The following is a 17,063-nucleotide window of genomic DNA, read 5'->3' on the forward strand; positions in this document are numbered from 1 at the left end:
ATTGCAAGCTTGACAGAAGGTCTCAGCTCAATTGAAAAGGGCTTAAAAATTTTAGAAAACATAGACTCCAACGAAGAACACGTTATAGCTACAAAGCAAGGAATAAAAAATTATTAGCTTGCTACGAAGAAATTCTGCATGAAAAAAAGAAGGCACTTTGTCGTCAGACGAATCTGTTAGATTTTATGAAGCCATCGACATTGAAATAACTTTTTTACGTAACTCATTTATTTTTTTAATACATAATTTGTATTAATATGCATAAATAACTGCAATTTTATTAAATATTTTTCTTTTAAACTAGTGTTTTTGTTAGTCCTTGGTCCCAATTAAGCAAAATTTATATGTATTTATATGCAAAGTTGTACCCAGACTTATGCGAATTCGACTTAAGCGATTTTTGTCGGACCCACCTATCGCGTAACTTCGGGGTATTACTGCATTGTGATTCACAATGATATGTTGTTATTTTGTTTTTAGGAGCATTAGCAACTAAGGCCATATTGCTCCGTCACAATGATATAAAAGAATCCTCCCTTGTTCTCAAAACGCATGCTATAATGATAGAGTGATCTGAACACTTGTATTGCTTCATAGCTGACTTTATCATTTGACTCTGAGTGGCTTTAAAGCCTCCACGAACTTTACTAAACAGTAAGTACACACTTGTGTAACTGTTATACAACCATAGACTCGTACGTCACGTGTTTAATGTTACTAAGCACCTGGGCCTAGATAGTAAAATCAAGGATTCAAGGGAGAGTGCGTTCAGTACAACCATCAGTGTGTTCCTGAATTTTGGATTTGTGCTTGCACATTATTTTGGCCTAGGTAAAGTCCCTGATTTTTATCGTTACAAATTAAATAAAATTAATGATAAATTTTTAAAATTTTTTTGGCCAGGAGGCGGAGGCCCACCCTATGAGGCCCTGGACTGTAGCCCACTCAGCCCATATGTAAATCTGGCACTGCATAGCTGCCAACTTTTTGACATCCGAAGATCTGATAATTGTAAGCAGGAGGAAAACAGTTAAAAATCAGGCACTTTTCTTGCAGATAGAAAGCATTCTTCCCAGAAAAGGGGGGGGGGGTATTTTTTTCAGGAAAAAAGCAGAATTTTTTAAAAATCAATACTGCATGAGAAATTGAATTTCACTGACAGCATGCACATTTTATATTAAAATACAGCCACAGGACTATTTGCCACTGATGTGTTTTCAAGCATTACCTGGGATTTTTCTATCTATGGATTTCTGTTTGGATTGCCTGTTAGATACCTGTTGATTATGATTTAGAAAGATATTGCTGTAGACTGCACTTTTTCATTTCGGTGATATGACTGGAAGTCTTTGTGGTCCAATATAGCAGTGGGCAAAACATTGGACTTCAAATGGTTAAACGATATTGCTGCGTTAGTCCCAGTAGTAAAGTTATTTTTCATAAATCTTAAACCATCAGCTTTGTATAAACAAGTATGTTTCTTGCTGCACACATGACACCATTGCTACAGAAAAATACTGCTCATAAGATATTATTTATATAAAGTGGTTTCTTTTATCTGATTATTTTTATTTATTTGGTATATTCCACTGAATTATAATGGAAATGCAGATGCATGTGTAATGATGAATTGGCTTACACCTAATGGTTTTATAAACTTGAAAATGATATATCTTGTTTCTTGTATCTTATCTTGTTAAGATACCTTGATATATTCTTATCTTGTTCAGACATACCTTGGCCCTTTGAATTTTGAAAAAAGCAAGGTAAACTTTTTTTTTTTTTTTTATTGTAAAGTTAATTTTGATCATTAAATGTGGTGCCGACCGGGCTAGCCAGGTAGGTAAAGTGCCTGCCTGGCAACTCAAAGGTCGCGGGTTCGATTCCCGCCTCGGGCTTAGATCACAGTAAAATGCAAAAACTTTGGGAGGTGCAATATGGCCATAGAAGCTGATGCGCCAACAATTAACACAAAAAAAAAAAAAAAAAAAAATTAAATGTGGTATCGGGTATTCATTGATTTAATTTATGGTTTCACATTTCTCAGTGTTATTTGGTATGTATTATGAGTGTATAAGGAAGTTTATAAATAATAAAGTATTATTATAGATATTTATCTATTTATAAAATATATATCATGATATGTACATCAGATGTATTAACATCCATTCCTTAGTACATACTTTAAACTGTAATTGGTAGCTGCAGTTTTTTTTTTAAGTCACTGGCAAGGTTTAGCATGTAGTTTGTTATCCACTGCACATATTTGCTTTTTTTTTATTTTTTTTTTATTCATTTTGTATATCTACCATATTTTTACAAGAGTATTTTGAGAATCTTGTAATCAAGAGTATTAGGAAAGAATTCTCAGGTAGCTGGCTGCCTAATTAATCCAACTGTTTACTTATTGGAAGGAATTTATCATTTAAAAAATTGGACACTTTTTTGGTGCTGCCTTATTTGATTTGTTTGATGGTGGTAAATAATTTTATTGTTAAGTTATTTGACATGTTCATTTTGTAGTCTCCGCAGAAACACCACATAGGTGGATTCCATCATACTAACACCCCTGTCAATACAGTTGTTACTACATCACCATCACCATCCCTCATCAGATCATCTCTTTCTGCTTCTAAACCAGTGACTACAACAACATTATTGCCACCACCGCCGCCTCCGCCGCCGCCACCACCACCACTGCCGCCGCCGCCACAAATTGTGTCACCTTCTAAAATTCAGCCAGTACGTGAGAAGCTGGTTAGCAAAGTGGATCCAAGAGTAAGTTGTTATTCTAGCAGATGAATGTTTAGAAAATAGTAATATGATGTTAAAAAAAAATTTAAGTTTGCAAATAATTGTAATAAAATCTCCCCCCCCCCCCACACACACAACACACATTGCAAAAATTAATTTTATTTGATGTATAATGTAAATATTAAATGTTCAATATTTACAGTATTAATATTCTTCAATGTCTCCTGCAATGAACACTTATTCCATCAGCTGCCACTGATCAAAACATTTTGGAAGTCTTCTTTTGTGAATTCTTTTAGGTGTTCTGTTGGGCTTGATTGAATTCCTTGAATTGATTTATTGTTTTCCTTTCATGGCCAATTTTAATATTGGGTATAACCAAAAGTTGCATAGTGCTAAATCAGACAAAGTGGATACAGTATGACAAGAATGTTTTTAATTTTTAACAAGGACTCAGTGCTGTGTTTGATCCCAAGTGGATTGTGTGTGGGCATTTGCCTAAATTTTCAGTGGCCTAAGCCAAACCAAATGACATCTTTATAGCAGCTTCTAAAGTTACCAATCATCAATCCAACTAAATGATGGTGTGGACTTCACTGATGTTTGGGATGCTTGCAGGTAACTGGTTATTTATTCATCTTCAAGCAAAAAATTTCGCTCAAGAAGCTTTTAATAACACTTGAAAACTTGGCACATAATAGTAAGTTAAAACTTGCATGCTCAAAAGATGTCAGTGTAAATTCCATTCTATCTTTTAGCTGCCATTTTGTATTTAAGAATTATAAGATCATTCACCAAACTTTTTTTTTTTATTTTTTAATCAAACCTTGTAGTTTGATGTCACATGGAGAAAATGTCTGGGTGTACTATGCTTAGGAATTCAACATTCAAGTTGACAACTAAGTGCAGAAGAAATGAAAATCCAGCTGTGGTACTAAGCCTAAGAAATGACCAAGTAGTCATAAAATACTGATTGAGAGTAGCTGATATGCCTTAAGTGGTTAACTCATCTTACCATCATGCTCTAGATTATCTGAGTTTGTTGCAGACAGGCCCAGGAAAACTAGTAACTGTTTTCAAGAGAGTTAATGACATGAATTTACATTGAAATGCTAAAATCCACAAACCTTTGGTAACAAAAACAGATGTACACTGATGACTGGCATGGTGCAAGGCATACTGAACCCAAACTTGACCAGTGGAAATCAGTCATACTACACACCTTTTTGGTCTGCTGGTGAATGCTTTATACAAAAGTTTTTTATTTGAGAACTGTATAAAAAGCTTTGCCAAAATCTAAGTAAATTATGTCAAATTATTCTTTGCATCTGGTTTATTTTGGAAAATTCAGCCAATGATCCCCCCTTAACAAGTCCGTGATGTGATTGTCTTGTAGCTTCATACCTATTCAGATAATCCTGCATTGCTTCTTTAACTATGGATTTCATTATTTTGCCTTGAAACACCTTTGTGATTAGGTAAGACAATTGCCTATCGTTGAACTGTGTAGGGACTTATCCTGAATTCAAGGATGCTGTCATTGTAATAGCTAAAAGTTTGAGCACTTTGTTTTCTGCTTCTTTTAATGTAATTCAGCTGCTTTGGTACTAGGTGCTTTTTTTACTTAAGCTGCAAAAATTTCTTTTTCAACTTTCTTCCAGCTATCATAAAATCTTAACTGCCAGTCAGTATTAGAGACTTCCAGTATCCCTATCTAAAAAACTTCTTCGCATGTGAATCTAGATGCAAAACATTCAGTTTATCAGTAACATACATAATATCATCAGTACTTTAGCATTCATATTAAGTGTACCAATATGGTTCATATATTTCCTTTCACTATTAAAATAAGCATTTTTACTACTTTTCTTTGTGCTCTTAACCATGGAAATCCTATAATTAGCCTTGGCATGCATTACTTCTAAAGTAATTAGTTTATAATCAAAGTAATTTGACTATAAACTAATTTACAGTAGTCCCTTGATTAAACAATTGTAATTGATTCCAGAAAAAATGACTGTAAACCAAATTATCATTAATCAAGTATATGATGAAATATGTGATGAAACATACCTGAACCCCTTCTAGGGTTTCACGCATGTTTGAAGCTGCATCTCTTTCTAATTTCAGTCTTGCTTCTTGAAGTAGGATATCACAGTATCATCATAATGACAATTCATAAGTTCTGCAGCCAGTCTCTTCACCTGGTTCTAATGCTACACAATCTTCTTGACCTCCGCTGTTGTTATTTGTTCATCCTACCTACCATTGTCCACTTCAAGTCCCATAGATTGACAGAGAGATTTTCTTTATCAATATTAGTTCAGTCTTCCAATCTCTCAAAGTCTTGACGGATGGCTAGCCACAGATTTTTCCAGGCAGCATTCAGGCAGTGAATTGAGACTTCTTACCGTGCTGCAGCAGTATTTCTGACAGCCTCACAGATGTTGAGACTTTGTCTTCCAAAATTTCTTCAGTGCCATGCCATTTCCACTTGATGCTGTTTCCCCTAAATACCTCCATGTAAGGCCTCTCGAAGTAGACTATCACTTGTTGATGTCTGCTCTGGATCAGTGAAGTTGTTTTGGCTGTCATGAACTGTTCTTTGGATTGAAATCAAATTTGCATTTGATTTCATTAAGACAAGACACATTAAATTAGGGACACCAGATAAGCAGGTCTAAAATTTGGACAACAATTGCCACTCTTAATATGGCCATTTGAACTTTATTAGGTTTTCATTACCAAGGAGATAGGCTTATTAGGTTCTTTTCACTAATTAGAACCTAATATGGTCAAAAAATGACCATTTCTGTATTTTGGGTCAACATCAGCAATTCATAACTTGGTATGCCTGATTTCATGGATCTTGACCTCTAGTTTTGACCAAAGTTTATTTAGTTGATAAAGTTTTTGAGACAACAGCACATTGTGGTTATTTTATTCATTGTCTTTTGAAGAATTCAGTTCCTTGTCATGAATTTGTCTGATAATGTAACACAATTCTCTAGTATAATGTCAGCAAATGTTTCTCTCAGTTTGTGATCTAATTTATGTAAGGTTTGGTTCATTATTTTTTAATGAAGTTTATTATCGTTTATAGTTATCTTTAAGTAATCAGGTCAATTGTTTGATTGTTTTGTTTGATATGTAAATTTATTTGGTTTGTTAGTTACTTTGTGTTTGATTTTACTTCTTCCCCCCCCCCCATTTATTTTAGTATGCAGTTTACCTGGAGTTGAAATGGTGTGCACCCAGAGTATTTATAAAGATGCATTAGAATGTCTGTTCATGTGGTATTTCTGTTTTGCTAGCTCTTCACTGGTGAGAAGAATCTAATAAGGTTTGACATAGCTGTATGAAGAGTGGCAATTGTTTTCTGTATTTTAGTCAATAGTTAGCAATCCATAACCAGGTTACTTGTTATCCTTGATTTAGGGTTTGGATCTCTAGGTTTTTGTAATGTATATTTAGTTTGATAAAGTTTTAAAGACACCTGCATGTTGTGTTTTTTAATTCACTGTCTTTTGAAGAAAACAGTCTTTTTTTTTTTATAACTCTAAACACAAAAGGTAATTAATTATCTTTTGTATTTGTGGTTCATTCATTCTTTGAAATGATAGTAATAAATTAATTTTTGTGTTAAAAAAGTAATAAATATAAAGTTATAGAATTCTTATAGTACCGTGATGATAGACTAATATAAAAATAGCGAAATGCTTAAAGTGCGGTACTCACCTTGACTATAATCTGCAATAGTTTTATGAAAAGACTGATGGCTAAATGTAAGGTGGAGTGGTTAAGTTAATGCATTAAGGTGGGATGAGGGCTCCATATTGAAGAATTTTGTGGCTGGTTTTAAGTCTTATAATGGTGATAGCGGAGTCAATTAAAGGAGTGTGATTGTGGGTTTGAGCTTGAATTGTGAGTTCTGTACTAGCTTGTCCCGATCTAAGACTATTATAGTGGTAGTATGCGTGAGTATTGGAGGTTTTGGTAGAACCAAACTTGGTAGTAGTACTACCAATATAACAGGCATCACAGTTTGGTTGACATTTAATCTAAATTATATTATTCAAATCGTTGGTTGGGTATTTGTGTGTATCTTTGTAAGTGTTGAATAAGGATCAGAGTTTATTATAAGCTGAAAAAATAAGGGAGATATCAGTACCTGTAAACACGGCGGAATTGTCCGGCAAGTTTAGACTATGTATATAAAGTGCTTAGCATCATAATACACAGCCATTTCTGAATAAACAGAAAATTTTTAAGGTGGCATCGTTTTAGGTTATATCTCATATTGTGAATGCCTTCACAACGAGTTGCCATGATATTGCACTACTTCGAATAAGTAATGCTTCACCTAAGGAGAAGACTAGTGTTACTTATTCTCAGATAGGTACCACCACCCAGACAGCACTGTTTCAGGGCTATTTGGCCCTTCGTCAGTGAGTGGGTAGGTACCCAAGTGATGCAATGATGGCAAAAACACGATGCCACCTTAAAAATTTTCTGTTTATTCAGAAATGGCTGTGTATTATGATGCTAAGCACTTTATATACATAGTCTAAATTTGTTCGCAGCTTGAGGCTCTAGCCCTAAATGCGCCTTAGTCTAAATACATCATACACCATCAGGCATCTCTCATATTGTGGAGTTATACTTCATAACTGTTTTTGCCATCATTGCATCACTTGGGTACCTACCCACTCACTGACGAAGGGCCAAATAGCCCTGAAACAGTGCTGTCTGGGTGGTGGTACCTATCTGAGAATAAGTAACACTAGTCTTCTCCTTAGGTGAAGCGTTACTTATTCGAAGTAGTGCAATATCATGGCAACTCGTTGTGAAGGCATTCACAATATGAGATATAACCTAAAACGATGCCACCTTAAAAATTTTCTGTTTATTCAGAAATGGCTGTGTATTATGATGCTAAGCACTTTATATACATAGTCTAAATTTGTTCGCAGCTTGAGGCTCTAGCCCTAAATGCGCCTTAGTCTAAAAGTGATAAATTTACCGTTTTGCAGTGTAAGACAGACTTTTTCGAGTGTGTTAACGGAAGAAAGTGATTTTATTGTGACGTTCTTTCTAACCCGTACAAAAATATGGCTACGAATAACAAGGGAAATGTGAAAAGATCAAAGAAGGTGATGATATTAGCGAATAAAATTGAGTTATTAGACAAAATTTCTAATGGTGAAAGTGTCTCCTCAGTGGCAAAACATTATAAAATCAATGAGTCAACGGTACGATCAATCTAGAAATCGGAAGAAAAAATCTGCCGTAGCGTCCATGAAAATGCGCAAATTGCTTCAAAAATTTTCTCTGTAACTCGTGATGTTAATTAGAAAAAATGGAAAAAGCTTTAAATCTGTGGATAAAAGACCGAACTCAAAATAAAATTCCGTTAAGTTCACTCATCATTTGTGAAAAGGCAAAACTCCTTTATCAACACTTTAGCGAACTGGTGATAGCACTGGCGAGATACGTTTTTTAGCTAGCAAAGCGCTGGTTTGAAAGATTTGTTTGAAATTTCTAATAAATATTACATTTAATATTAAATTGTTTCTTATTTTCATTTCGATGCCATATGCTTGCATTTCACTATGTACTGTCTCTGTACATAGTCATATTATGAAGATACATATAATACATACATAGACAAAATTTTAGACTAGTTTTTCTTATATATTTCCTACTTTGGAACAGAACCCCTTTATTACTGTGGGAGCCATAACTCAGTATTCGCGGCATTTCTCAGGAACATAACCCCCGCGAATAGTGGGGGTTTACTGTAGTTTAATAGTTGATAGTTTTTGGATTTCTCCATTACTTTGAAAAAAAGTAGAGGTAAGTTAACTGGGACAATAACTAGAAAGGGAGATTTATCAACCTTTTTAGTAACTAGCTGAATGTGAGAAAATTTCCATGCAGAAAGAAAAATATCAATAGAATGAAGTTAAAAAAAGTGACACAAAATAGCAGCAAGCTCAGGAGCACAGGTTTTTGAGAACAATTGGAGAAATTCCATCAGGACATACAGCTTTTTTTGCATCAAGATTTTTTAGAATTTTTCTAACATTGTTCTATTGGAAGGCCATGGGATGTGCTCAGTGCAGTGTGTTTGGTGTAATAGGCGATTATTTACTAAGATCATCAGTATAATCTTTAGAAGAAAAATAGGATTCTAATAAATCAGCTTTATGTGTAGCTGAAAGTACAATAGAACCATCAAGTTGTGACAGAAGTTGAAGTTAGATGGACAGATTAAAAAAAAAAAAAAATTATGATTGCATCATGACACAATTTGAGAAGACAATTGGATCAGAAGATTTACTATAGTAATTTAAGTTAGGACATGAGGAGTAAAAATCTTGCAGATCATTCCATTTTACATTCTTGTACTGATAGCATTAGCATTAGTAGAGGCATTTGATGCAAGAAAGCAAGCTTATGCAGCATCAGCCAAAAAAAATAAAGTAAAATAAATAAATAAAAAATAACCACTTCCACTTCACCCCTCTGTTTGTTCAAAATACCTGTCCAGCTGAGCCTTAAACTTATTTAGGCTATCAACTTCCACGACAAGGGATGGAAGTCTGTTCCACCTACCAACCACCCGCTGGCTAAAGGCAAAATAGACGTGAGGCTAATTGGAGAAAAGACCATAATTAAGTGTTCCGAGATTCCTAGAGGACAACTAAAGTTGATGTGTACTTTGAAACCTTGTGACTAGAAAACCGAAGCCATCTGGGGATATGAACATTAAAATCACTAAGGAAAATTATCTGACTGTTAGGAAAGTTATATTGGAAAAAGTTGAAGAAAGTCAGTATTCAGAAATCAAAAGAAATAGTGTAAATTTTATTTTTAATCACATCTGATACATGGCCATGTGTTAAATACTTGTGGCTGTGTTGGATTCCATGCTGGGATACCAGGAAACAAATGAGTGGACTATGCCGCTAAGCATTCATCCAACAGAGAATTATCACAGTATTATATTCCATATCTTGACTACAAAAGTAATATACGAAGAATATGTAGGGAACAATGGACAATTCAATGGCAAGCCCAAATGCATAATAAAATCCTCCAAATAAAACCTGAATCGCAGTTATCTTCCAGCTTCCATGTAAACAGAAGGGAGGAAGGTAATCTTAACCAGAGCGTGAATTGGCCACAGTCAACTTACCCACCTTGTACAGGGTTACAAATGATCAACGATCTCCCGACAAGAGGTAACAACCAATTAGATCTCATCCTTGCTTCTTTTCCCTGCACACCTGATTACCTGCCAGAGACTTATTTCAATTCGGACCACAAGCCAATTGGAGTTCTTTTATACATACCTGCTCCAAACTTCAATATTGTGAATTCGACTAATACCAAAGTAATAGTAAGTCCCAGGTTTTTGAGTATTTCTAAATGTGTTGAGGCTGCCTCTGTCATCCCATGGACAGTCTTAGAAAATTGTGACCTAGAAATTGCAGTGAATTTGCTGACTAACTGGCTTAAGACTATTGCGACATTTGCAGCATCAAAAAGAATTTCCATCATGCCTCGGTCCGGAGCATGGTGGACTCCTCCTCTTAACATGAGCTTCAAGTTAAAGCATCATCTGCACAAAATGTGGAAGCAGTCGCACAGTATCCATGACAGGATAGCCTACTCCAAAGCTCGCGCAACATTTAATAAGCAGAAGTCAAAAGCAATTAAGCATTATATGGATAGAACCCTTCGTAGCGGAAAATGTCCCTACTCTGAGCGGCCTTCTGATTTCCCCCAAAATCTTGAACCTGACCAGTGGCTTGACTTCATATCTAGATTTGCTTCGAACACGGAACAATGTCCTGATCTTCATACTCCAACAACCAGAATCCCGCCTAACACTCTGTCGGCAGTATCAATCTCCAGGGAACAGCTTATTGCTGCCATTAATTCTACATCAGCTTCTGCGACAGCAGGTGCTGATGGAATTCCCCCAATTCATTATTAAATGTCTCAGCCCATATATTTTGGATCCCCTTCTAACTATTTTTAATGCTGTTTTGTCAACCCACTTCTTTCCCCAGCAGTGGAATATCTACCTTGTGAAGCCTGTCCCCAAAACTCAATCTCCTTCACTTCTTAAGCATTACCGGCCAATCTCCAATGCCTCAAGTCTTCTAAAGCTCCTTGAGAAGGTACTTCTCCCCGTTCTAACTAAACAACTTCTTCCACATCAGCCTCCTCAAATCCATTACTCCCTTCCTCATAGATCCACTTAGCCACCACCAGCTCTATCCTCTCTGCATTTGAATCCCAAGCAGAGCTTGCAGTCACCTATGTAGACCTTGAAGCAGCTTTCGACTCTATAAACGTTCCTGCAATGCTGAAGCTACTTTCTGACCACTACCAGATCAAGGGAGACACTCTACAGTTCCTCACGTCACTCCTTCGAAACAGAATAATCCAGCTTATTGTCCATGGGCACATATATGAGCGAAGTATCTCTTCAGGCGTGCCACAGGGTGGTGTCTTATCTGGGCTCTTGTTCACAGCACTTATCTCTCCACTTGTTGAGTCCAGGTATGATATCTTATGTTATGCAGATGATATAAAGCTCGTCACACCGATGTCTCCATACGATGATCTTCTCATGATAACAGGATCAATTAATAATACACTGACGGAAATTGAAAACTACCTCAACCAGTTCAGATTAAAAATAAACCCAGAGAAATCTGAATTTATGATATTCTCTTTAAAGAAAACGCCTTCTTATATTCAGCCCATTCTGTGTAATTCTCCAATTCCCATCGTCAATAAGCATACTGATCTCGGGGTTGTGTTTGATCCTAAGCTCTGCTTCAGTTACCATATAGACAAGCTCCTCACCCTGGCAGCTCGACTCCGATGGATTGCCAAACAGCATCTACATTATATAAATGAAGTAACAACTACTAGAAAATATATAAAAACCACTGTATACTCTCCGCTGTTATATGCTGCAGAGATATGGGCATCAGTTGCCACTAGCACAATCAGGCCACTTTTTTCTGCTGAGTACTGGCTCTTAAAATGGGCCATAAAAAAACACAAACTTCCCCCACAGCTAAGGACAACTGAAATGGCCAGCTTGATTCAGATTCACAGGCTCCCCACGCTGATTTGGGTGAAACGTCTTACCACGACTATCAAAATGATGGTTGGCGAGATTTCGGCACCATCATTCTGGGACCTGTGCTCATGGAGAATCCCTCAGTCTTCCCTCAGAGCGACTCCAACTCTATGCCCACATCACAGCCGTCTCCACCTATCTGATAGGTTTCTGCCTTTTCAGCTACTTTCGTGTGCCCAGTCCTTGGATGCTGACCTTAACAAGTTCGCTTCTGACAGGGAATACAGATGTCGCATCCTTGAATTGTACTTCCCTGTCCCTGATCCTTCTCCTCGAAGCTCATCTTAATGCTGCAAGCCATCAATACCACCTGATATATGAAGACGACATACTAACTCTTCAGTGTGACAGTTAGTAATGATGGACTAACTGCTTCTGTTCAGTGCAAAGAACGTTGCCTGTTTATACTACTATATGTATATGAAATTATCTGTTTCCGCCAATATCTTCTTTATATATTGTATTGTAAATAACTGTATGATACTTGGAGTTTGGAATTGTACTTCCGCATATGCATTTCCTATGTTTTATATATCAATGTTCCCTATTTATATTGTATTATTACTGTTAACCCCTGGCCTTGTGGCCGTGAAGGGCAACATTGCAATCTATCGAATTGTATCATTATTATTATTGCAATAAAAATTTCTTTATTTCCTCACAGGTAATGATCCTCCAATGCACACAGTGCAACTCTCCTCTTACAATGAAACATATTCTTGTTGAGTGTACTTTGTAACCACTGTCTGCCAAGTCTCATTTAGCTTTCTTCCAAATCTTAAAGAACCCCTGACACTCTACCACATCATAGGTAATGATGCTAATCTGTTGGAATTTTTTCACTTTATTAAACAAATAAAATTATATCACCATTTTTGACTGATATCATAACAGTCATTATGCATGTGTAACATTCATAACGTTGATTAGTGCAATATGGCCTAGGTCGTCCTTGCACCATAAAACAACAACAACTGTGTTGGGCATTGCATTGTTGTTGTTTGGTTTTTAGGAGCATTAGCAACTAAGGCCATATTGCTCCGGGATATGCGGTGGTCATTCTCTGACCTTTCCGCATCCTCCGTATTTGGTGGTGACGGGCTCGAACCCCGGTCTAATCAAGAAGCGTGTGCTACGCACTGCTGCTCCTTCCCACCTGGCTACGGAGGCGCCTGGGCATTGCATTAACAAGTTCTCTATGCCCTTCATTCTCTCCTAGTTACAGTAAAGAATTAGATTTTACTGTATAATGGCAGCTAAAAATATTGTATTTCTGTCATGATAAAACAGTTGTTCATTTAAAATAATGTCAGTGGATGACAGTTTTTAAGGAAACTGTATCTGTGTGTGCACACTTATACCAACTTGTTGATATGATAGTTTATAACAAGACCACCTTCATTTTTTTTGTGCCCTATATGGCTATGTATGTAATTTTTTTATATGATGTTTCAAATAGATGATTCATTTTAATTAAGTAATCCTTGACGATATCATATGCAAGTTTACCATGGAAATTTCTTATCTTTGATACAAGATGTCCATGGCTAGAACTTATTTCTATGCAAAAAACTGAAATACATAGGGTAGTGACACGATGCTGTACACATAACAAAGGATTAATATAGAGCAAGATATTGCATTTACAAATGAGTAGTGGAGTAAACATTAAAAACTTGTTATATTGTTTAGAACACTGAGATCTCATAGGCAGGAAGTTACTTAACAACCTCAACTTTTGAGTAGCTAGTTACCAGTTGCTGTAATTTATTTTTTAAATTTACTCATATTTAAAGTATTCAAAAACAAACTCATTATCATGTAACATAGTAATAAGTTGCACAAACAATGGAAATTTTTGATAATAAAATCTTTAATAATAATAGTTGTATATTTATATAATCTGACCATTCTTTTTTATTCATTTTTTGAGGCTATAATTATTGTTGCATTTGTTTAGTACTGAAAACAACTTTTTTTTTTTTTTTTTTTTTTAATAGAAGAAAGAATTTATGGCAGCACTAGGTCTGGTTAGTAAAGATTCGCTTTCTGAACTTTGTAATAAGAAAGTAGAACGAAAACGACGGACTACGGCCAACCCACAATTTTCTAATGCTGCTTTGGAGGAAAAGTCACGTATTGCTGCAGCAGCTGCTGCTGCAGCTCAAAGCTCAATGCATTCGTCAGCACCTCCAGTTAAACGACCTCGGGGTAAGTAGTAAGTTTTGAAACACTGATGGTAGTTCTCATTATCTGTAATCAGGCATTCAGCAAGCTGACAAGCCAAGTAACATAAATCCTCCCTATCCTCCAGCTGTGGAGAATAGGAAACCGCCACTCACAGTAGAGTGAGTTACGGCATCCTACTTGTCTCATCTTTAGTTTTATATTAAAAATATTAAATATAGCCAATAACTGTCAAGCAAACAATGATGGAAATGTGAAATTTCTGGAGACATGATTGTTGCAGAAAAAGTTTACCTGTTTTAATTTCCGATTTACTTATGATATAGGAAACTTAAGTGATTTCAAGTTTCCTAGAAATTAAGAATAATATTTATCGCAGATTTACATAAAAGTCTGAGCATTTTCCAAGACATTTAGTTTTAGTTTCCAAGACATTTAGTATTAGTATTAGTAATGACCACATGGTGTGAAATAGCCTATGGCTTATGCTGCACCAGCCAAAAAAATAAAATAATGATAATAAGAAGAAAATTTTAAAAATATAAATAATTAATAAGAGAAAAGGAAATAGACAATCTATGCGTTTCCTTCCTCCCATAGGTAATTATCCAGCTGACCTTTGAATTTACCCATACTGTCAGCTTCAACCGCCCATGTAGTAGTCGTAGTAGTAGTGGCATGTGACGCAAGAAAGCAAGTGTATGAGCTTATGCAGCATCAGCCATAAAAAAAAAAAAAAAAAATCCCTTCCAAATGTTTGTCCAGTTCCTCCTTAAATTTATTTAACCTATCAACTTCCACGACAGATGGAAGTTTATTCCAGCAATTAACCGCCTGCTGGCTAAAGGCATATTTCCACACATCTATTCTACATCTGTCCTTTCTCAATTTCAATTTATGCCTCCTTAGGTTCATAATCTGAACAAGTGGAAGAATCCCAAAAAAATCAGTGTGTTCAACCCACTCAAGGCCTTATACACCTCAATCAGATCACTTCGCAGGTGCCTAGTCTCCAGCTGCTGCAATTTGCAGAATTCCTGGTAAGCGGATCCCTTCATTACTCTCACCAATCTTGTTGCCCTTCTCTGTACACGCTCATGCTACATCCTTCCTAAAATGAGGCCTCTTGACCTGCACGCAGTACTCAAGGTTTGGCCTGACCATTGCCTTATACAGAGGGACAATCCACCTCCTTTTCCCTGCTAGCAAAATTCCTGTATATCATTGACAACACCTCATGACCTGCCCTGGCAGCCTTTATGCATTGCCCAGAAAACTTCAATTCCCTATCACTCTATACAAAAACAATGGCTGCAAGATTCGAACGAAACAATGGTTTTATGTATATTAAATAGTAATCTACAAAAACTCTTATCTGAATTAAAAATAAAAATAATCAGCATATCTAGAACTATATGGATATTTATAAAATTCAATATAAAATAACAGTTAAGTGAATAAAATGGCAAACACTTATCACTTTTTCGGAGCCTGTAATTCACAGCTGTAATTTTTAAAGAGAGTCAGCTCCCTCTTTCTAATTATTCCAGTAATTTATAACTAACTGGCTAAAATAAAACTCCCTACAGTCCAGTCTAAACAACTCTCCTCATAACTTGAAATTATGGCCAGTAGTTCTACAGTCATTTATAACCTTGAAATTTTGTCCTCATTCATTTTACTTTTGCCTCTCAGAGCCTTAAACACTTCAATCAAGTCTCTTCTAAGGTGCCTAGTTTCCAAGCTGTGCAACCCACTAATTCGAAGTTTTTTCTCATACGGATGCCCTTTTGCTGATCACAACAAGTGAGTTACCCGTCTTTGGACCATTTTTCAAGACACAATGTCTTTCTTTAGGTGCATTCTCCATACTTGAACACAATATTCCAAGTGTGGTCTAACAATAGCTTCATATAATGGGATTATGACGTCCTTATCTCTACTAGCAATTATTTGACAAATCATTGATAGGACACCATGGGCCTTCCTTGCAACCTGACTACAATGCTCAGAGAACTTTGTGTCTGACTGTATCATAACACCCAAGTTCCTTTCCTCCACTACTGGCTTTAGTTGAACTCACCAAGTTATTTTGGGGTTACTGTTCCCCAGGACTTTACACTTTACAGAATAAAGCATAGCTGCCATTTTTTTTACCATCCCTGAAGCCTATCTGTGTCACTCTGAAGAAGCTCTGCTTGGCAGTGATTATTAACTACTCTACCAATCTTTACATCATCTGAAAATTTAGACATCATGCCCTCTATCCCTTCATCAATGTCATTTATGAAAATCAAAAACTACAGTGGTCATAATACTGACTGATATAAGAAGTGGGGAGCCCACTTCTTATATCAAGACTGGAGATGTGCAAATGTATCCCTAATTCACAAAGGGGAATCGAAAGGTGACACGAGTAATTACAGACCAGTTAGTTTAACTTCTGTTCCGGCTAAAATAATGGAGTCACTGGTTAAAGATGCATTGCAGAATCATCTAGACAAGACTGCAGAAGTAATTCAAACACAGCATGGGTTTGTTGAGGGAAAGTCTTTTCTAACAAATGTGATTGGTTATTATGATGTGGTTACAAAGGGAACTGGATGCAAAAAATAATTTTGATATCATATATTTGGATTTCAGGAAAGCTTTTGACACTGTTGCGCATGGAAGACTATTGTACAAATTGGAGCAGAATGGTATTAAGGGTAAGTTGCTACAATGCATAAAAGGATGGTTGAGTGGAAGAAGACAGAGAGTGGTAATCAGTGGGTGCTGCTCTTCGTCGACTAATGTTATTAGTGGAGTCCCACAGGGTTCGGTGTTAGGTCCACTGTTGTTTTGTATATTTATCAATGATATTGATGAAGGTATATCAGGCTTAATGTCAAAGTTTGCAGATGATACAAAGGTTGGCAGGGTTGTTAATGACAGTAATGGCAGTGTGCTACTG

The 17,063-nt window shown here is 36.2% G+C and overlaps 1 protein-coding gene across 2 annotated transcripts in view; it reads left to right on the top strand.

Moving 5' to 3' along the window:
• Window positions 1-17,063, top strand: part of LOC150077455 (PHD finger protein 21A-like) — a 177,478-nt gene that overhangs the window by 115,099 nt on the left and 45,316 nt on the right. For both annotated transcript variants that reach the window (XM_090386114.1, XM_090386115.1), the window contains 2 exons: window positions 2,524-2,778; window positions 13,924-14,134. In XM_090386114.1, coding sequence (XP_090242240.1) covers window positions 2,524-2,778; window positions 13,924-14,134 — 466 coding nt within the window. The remainder of the gene's footprint in view (window positions 1-2,523; window positions 2,779-13,923; window positions 14,135-17,063) is intronic.

Source organism: Mastigoproctus giganteus, chromosome 12, assembly GCF_048544385.1.
Source record: "Mastigoproctus giganteus isolate SK-2022 chromosome 12, ASM4854438v1, whole genome shotgun sequence".
Taxonomy (NCBI): Eukaryota; Metazoa; Arthropoda; class Arachnida; order Uropygi; family Thelyphonidae; genus Mastigoproctus; species Mastigoproctus giganteus.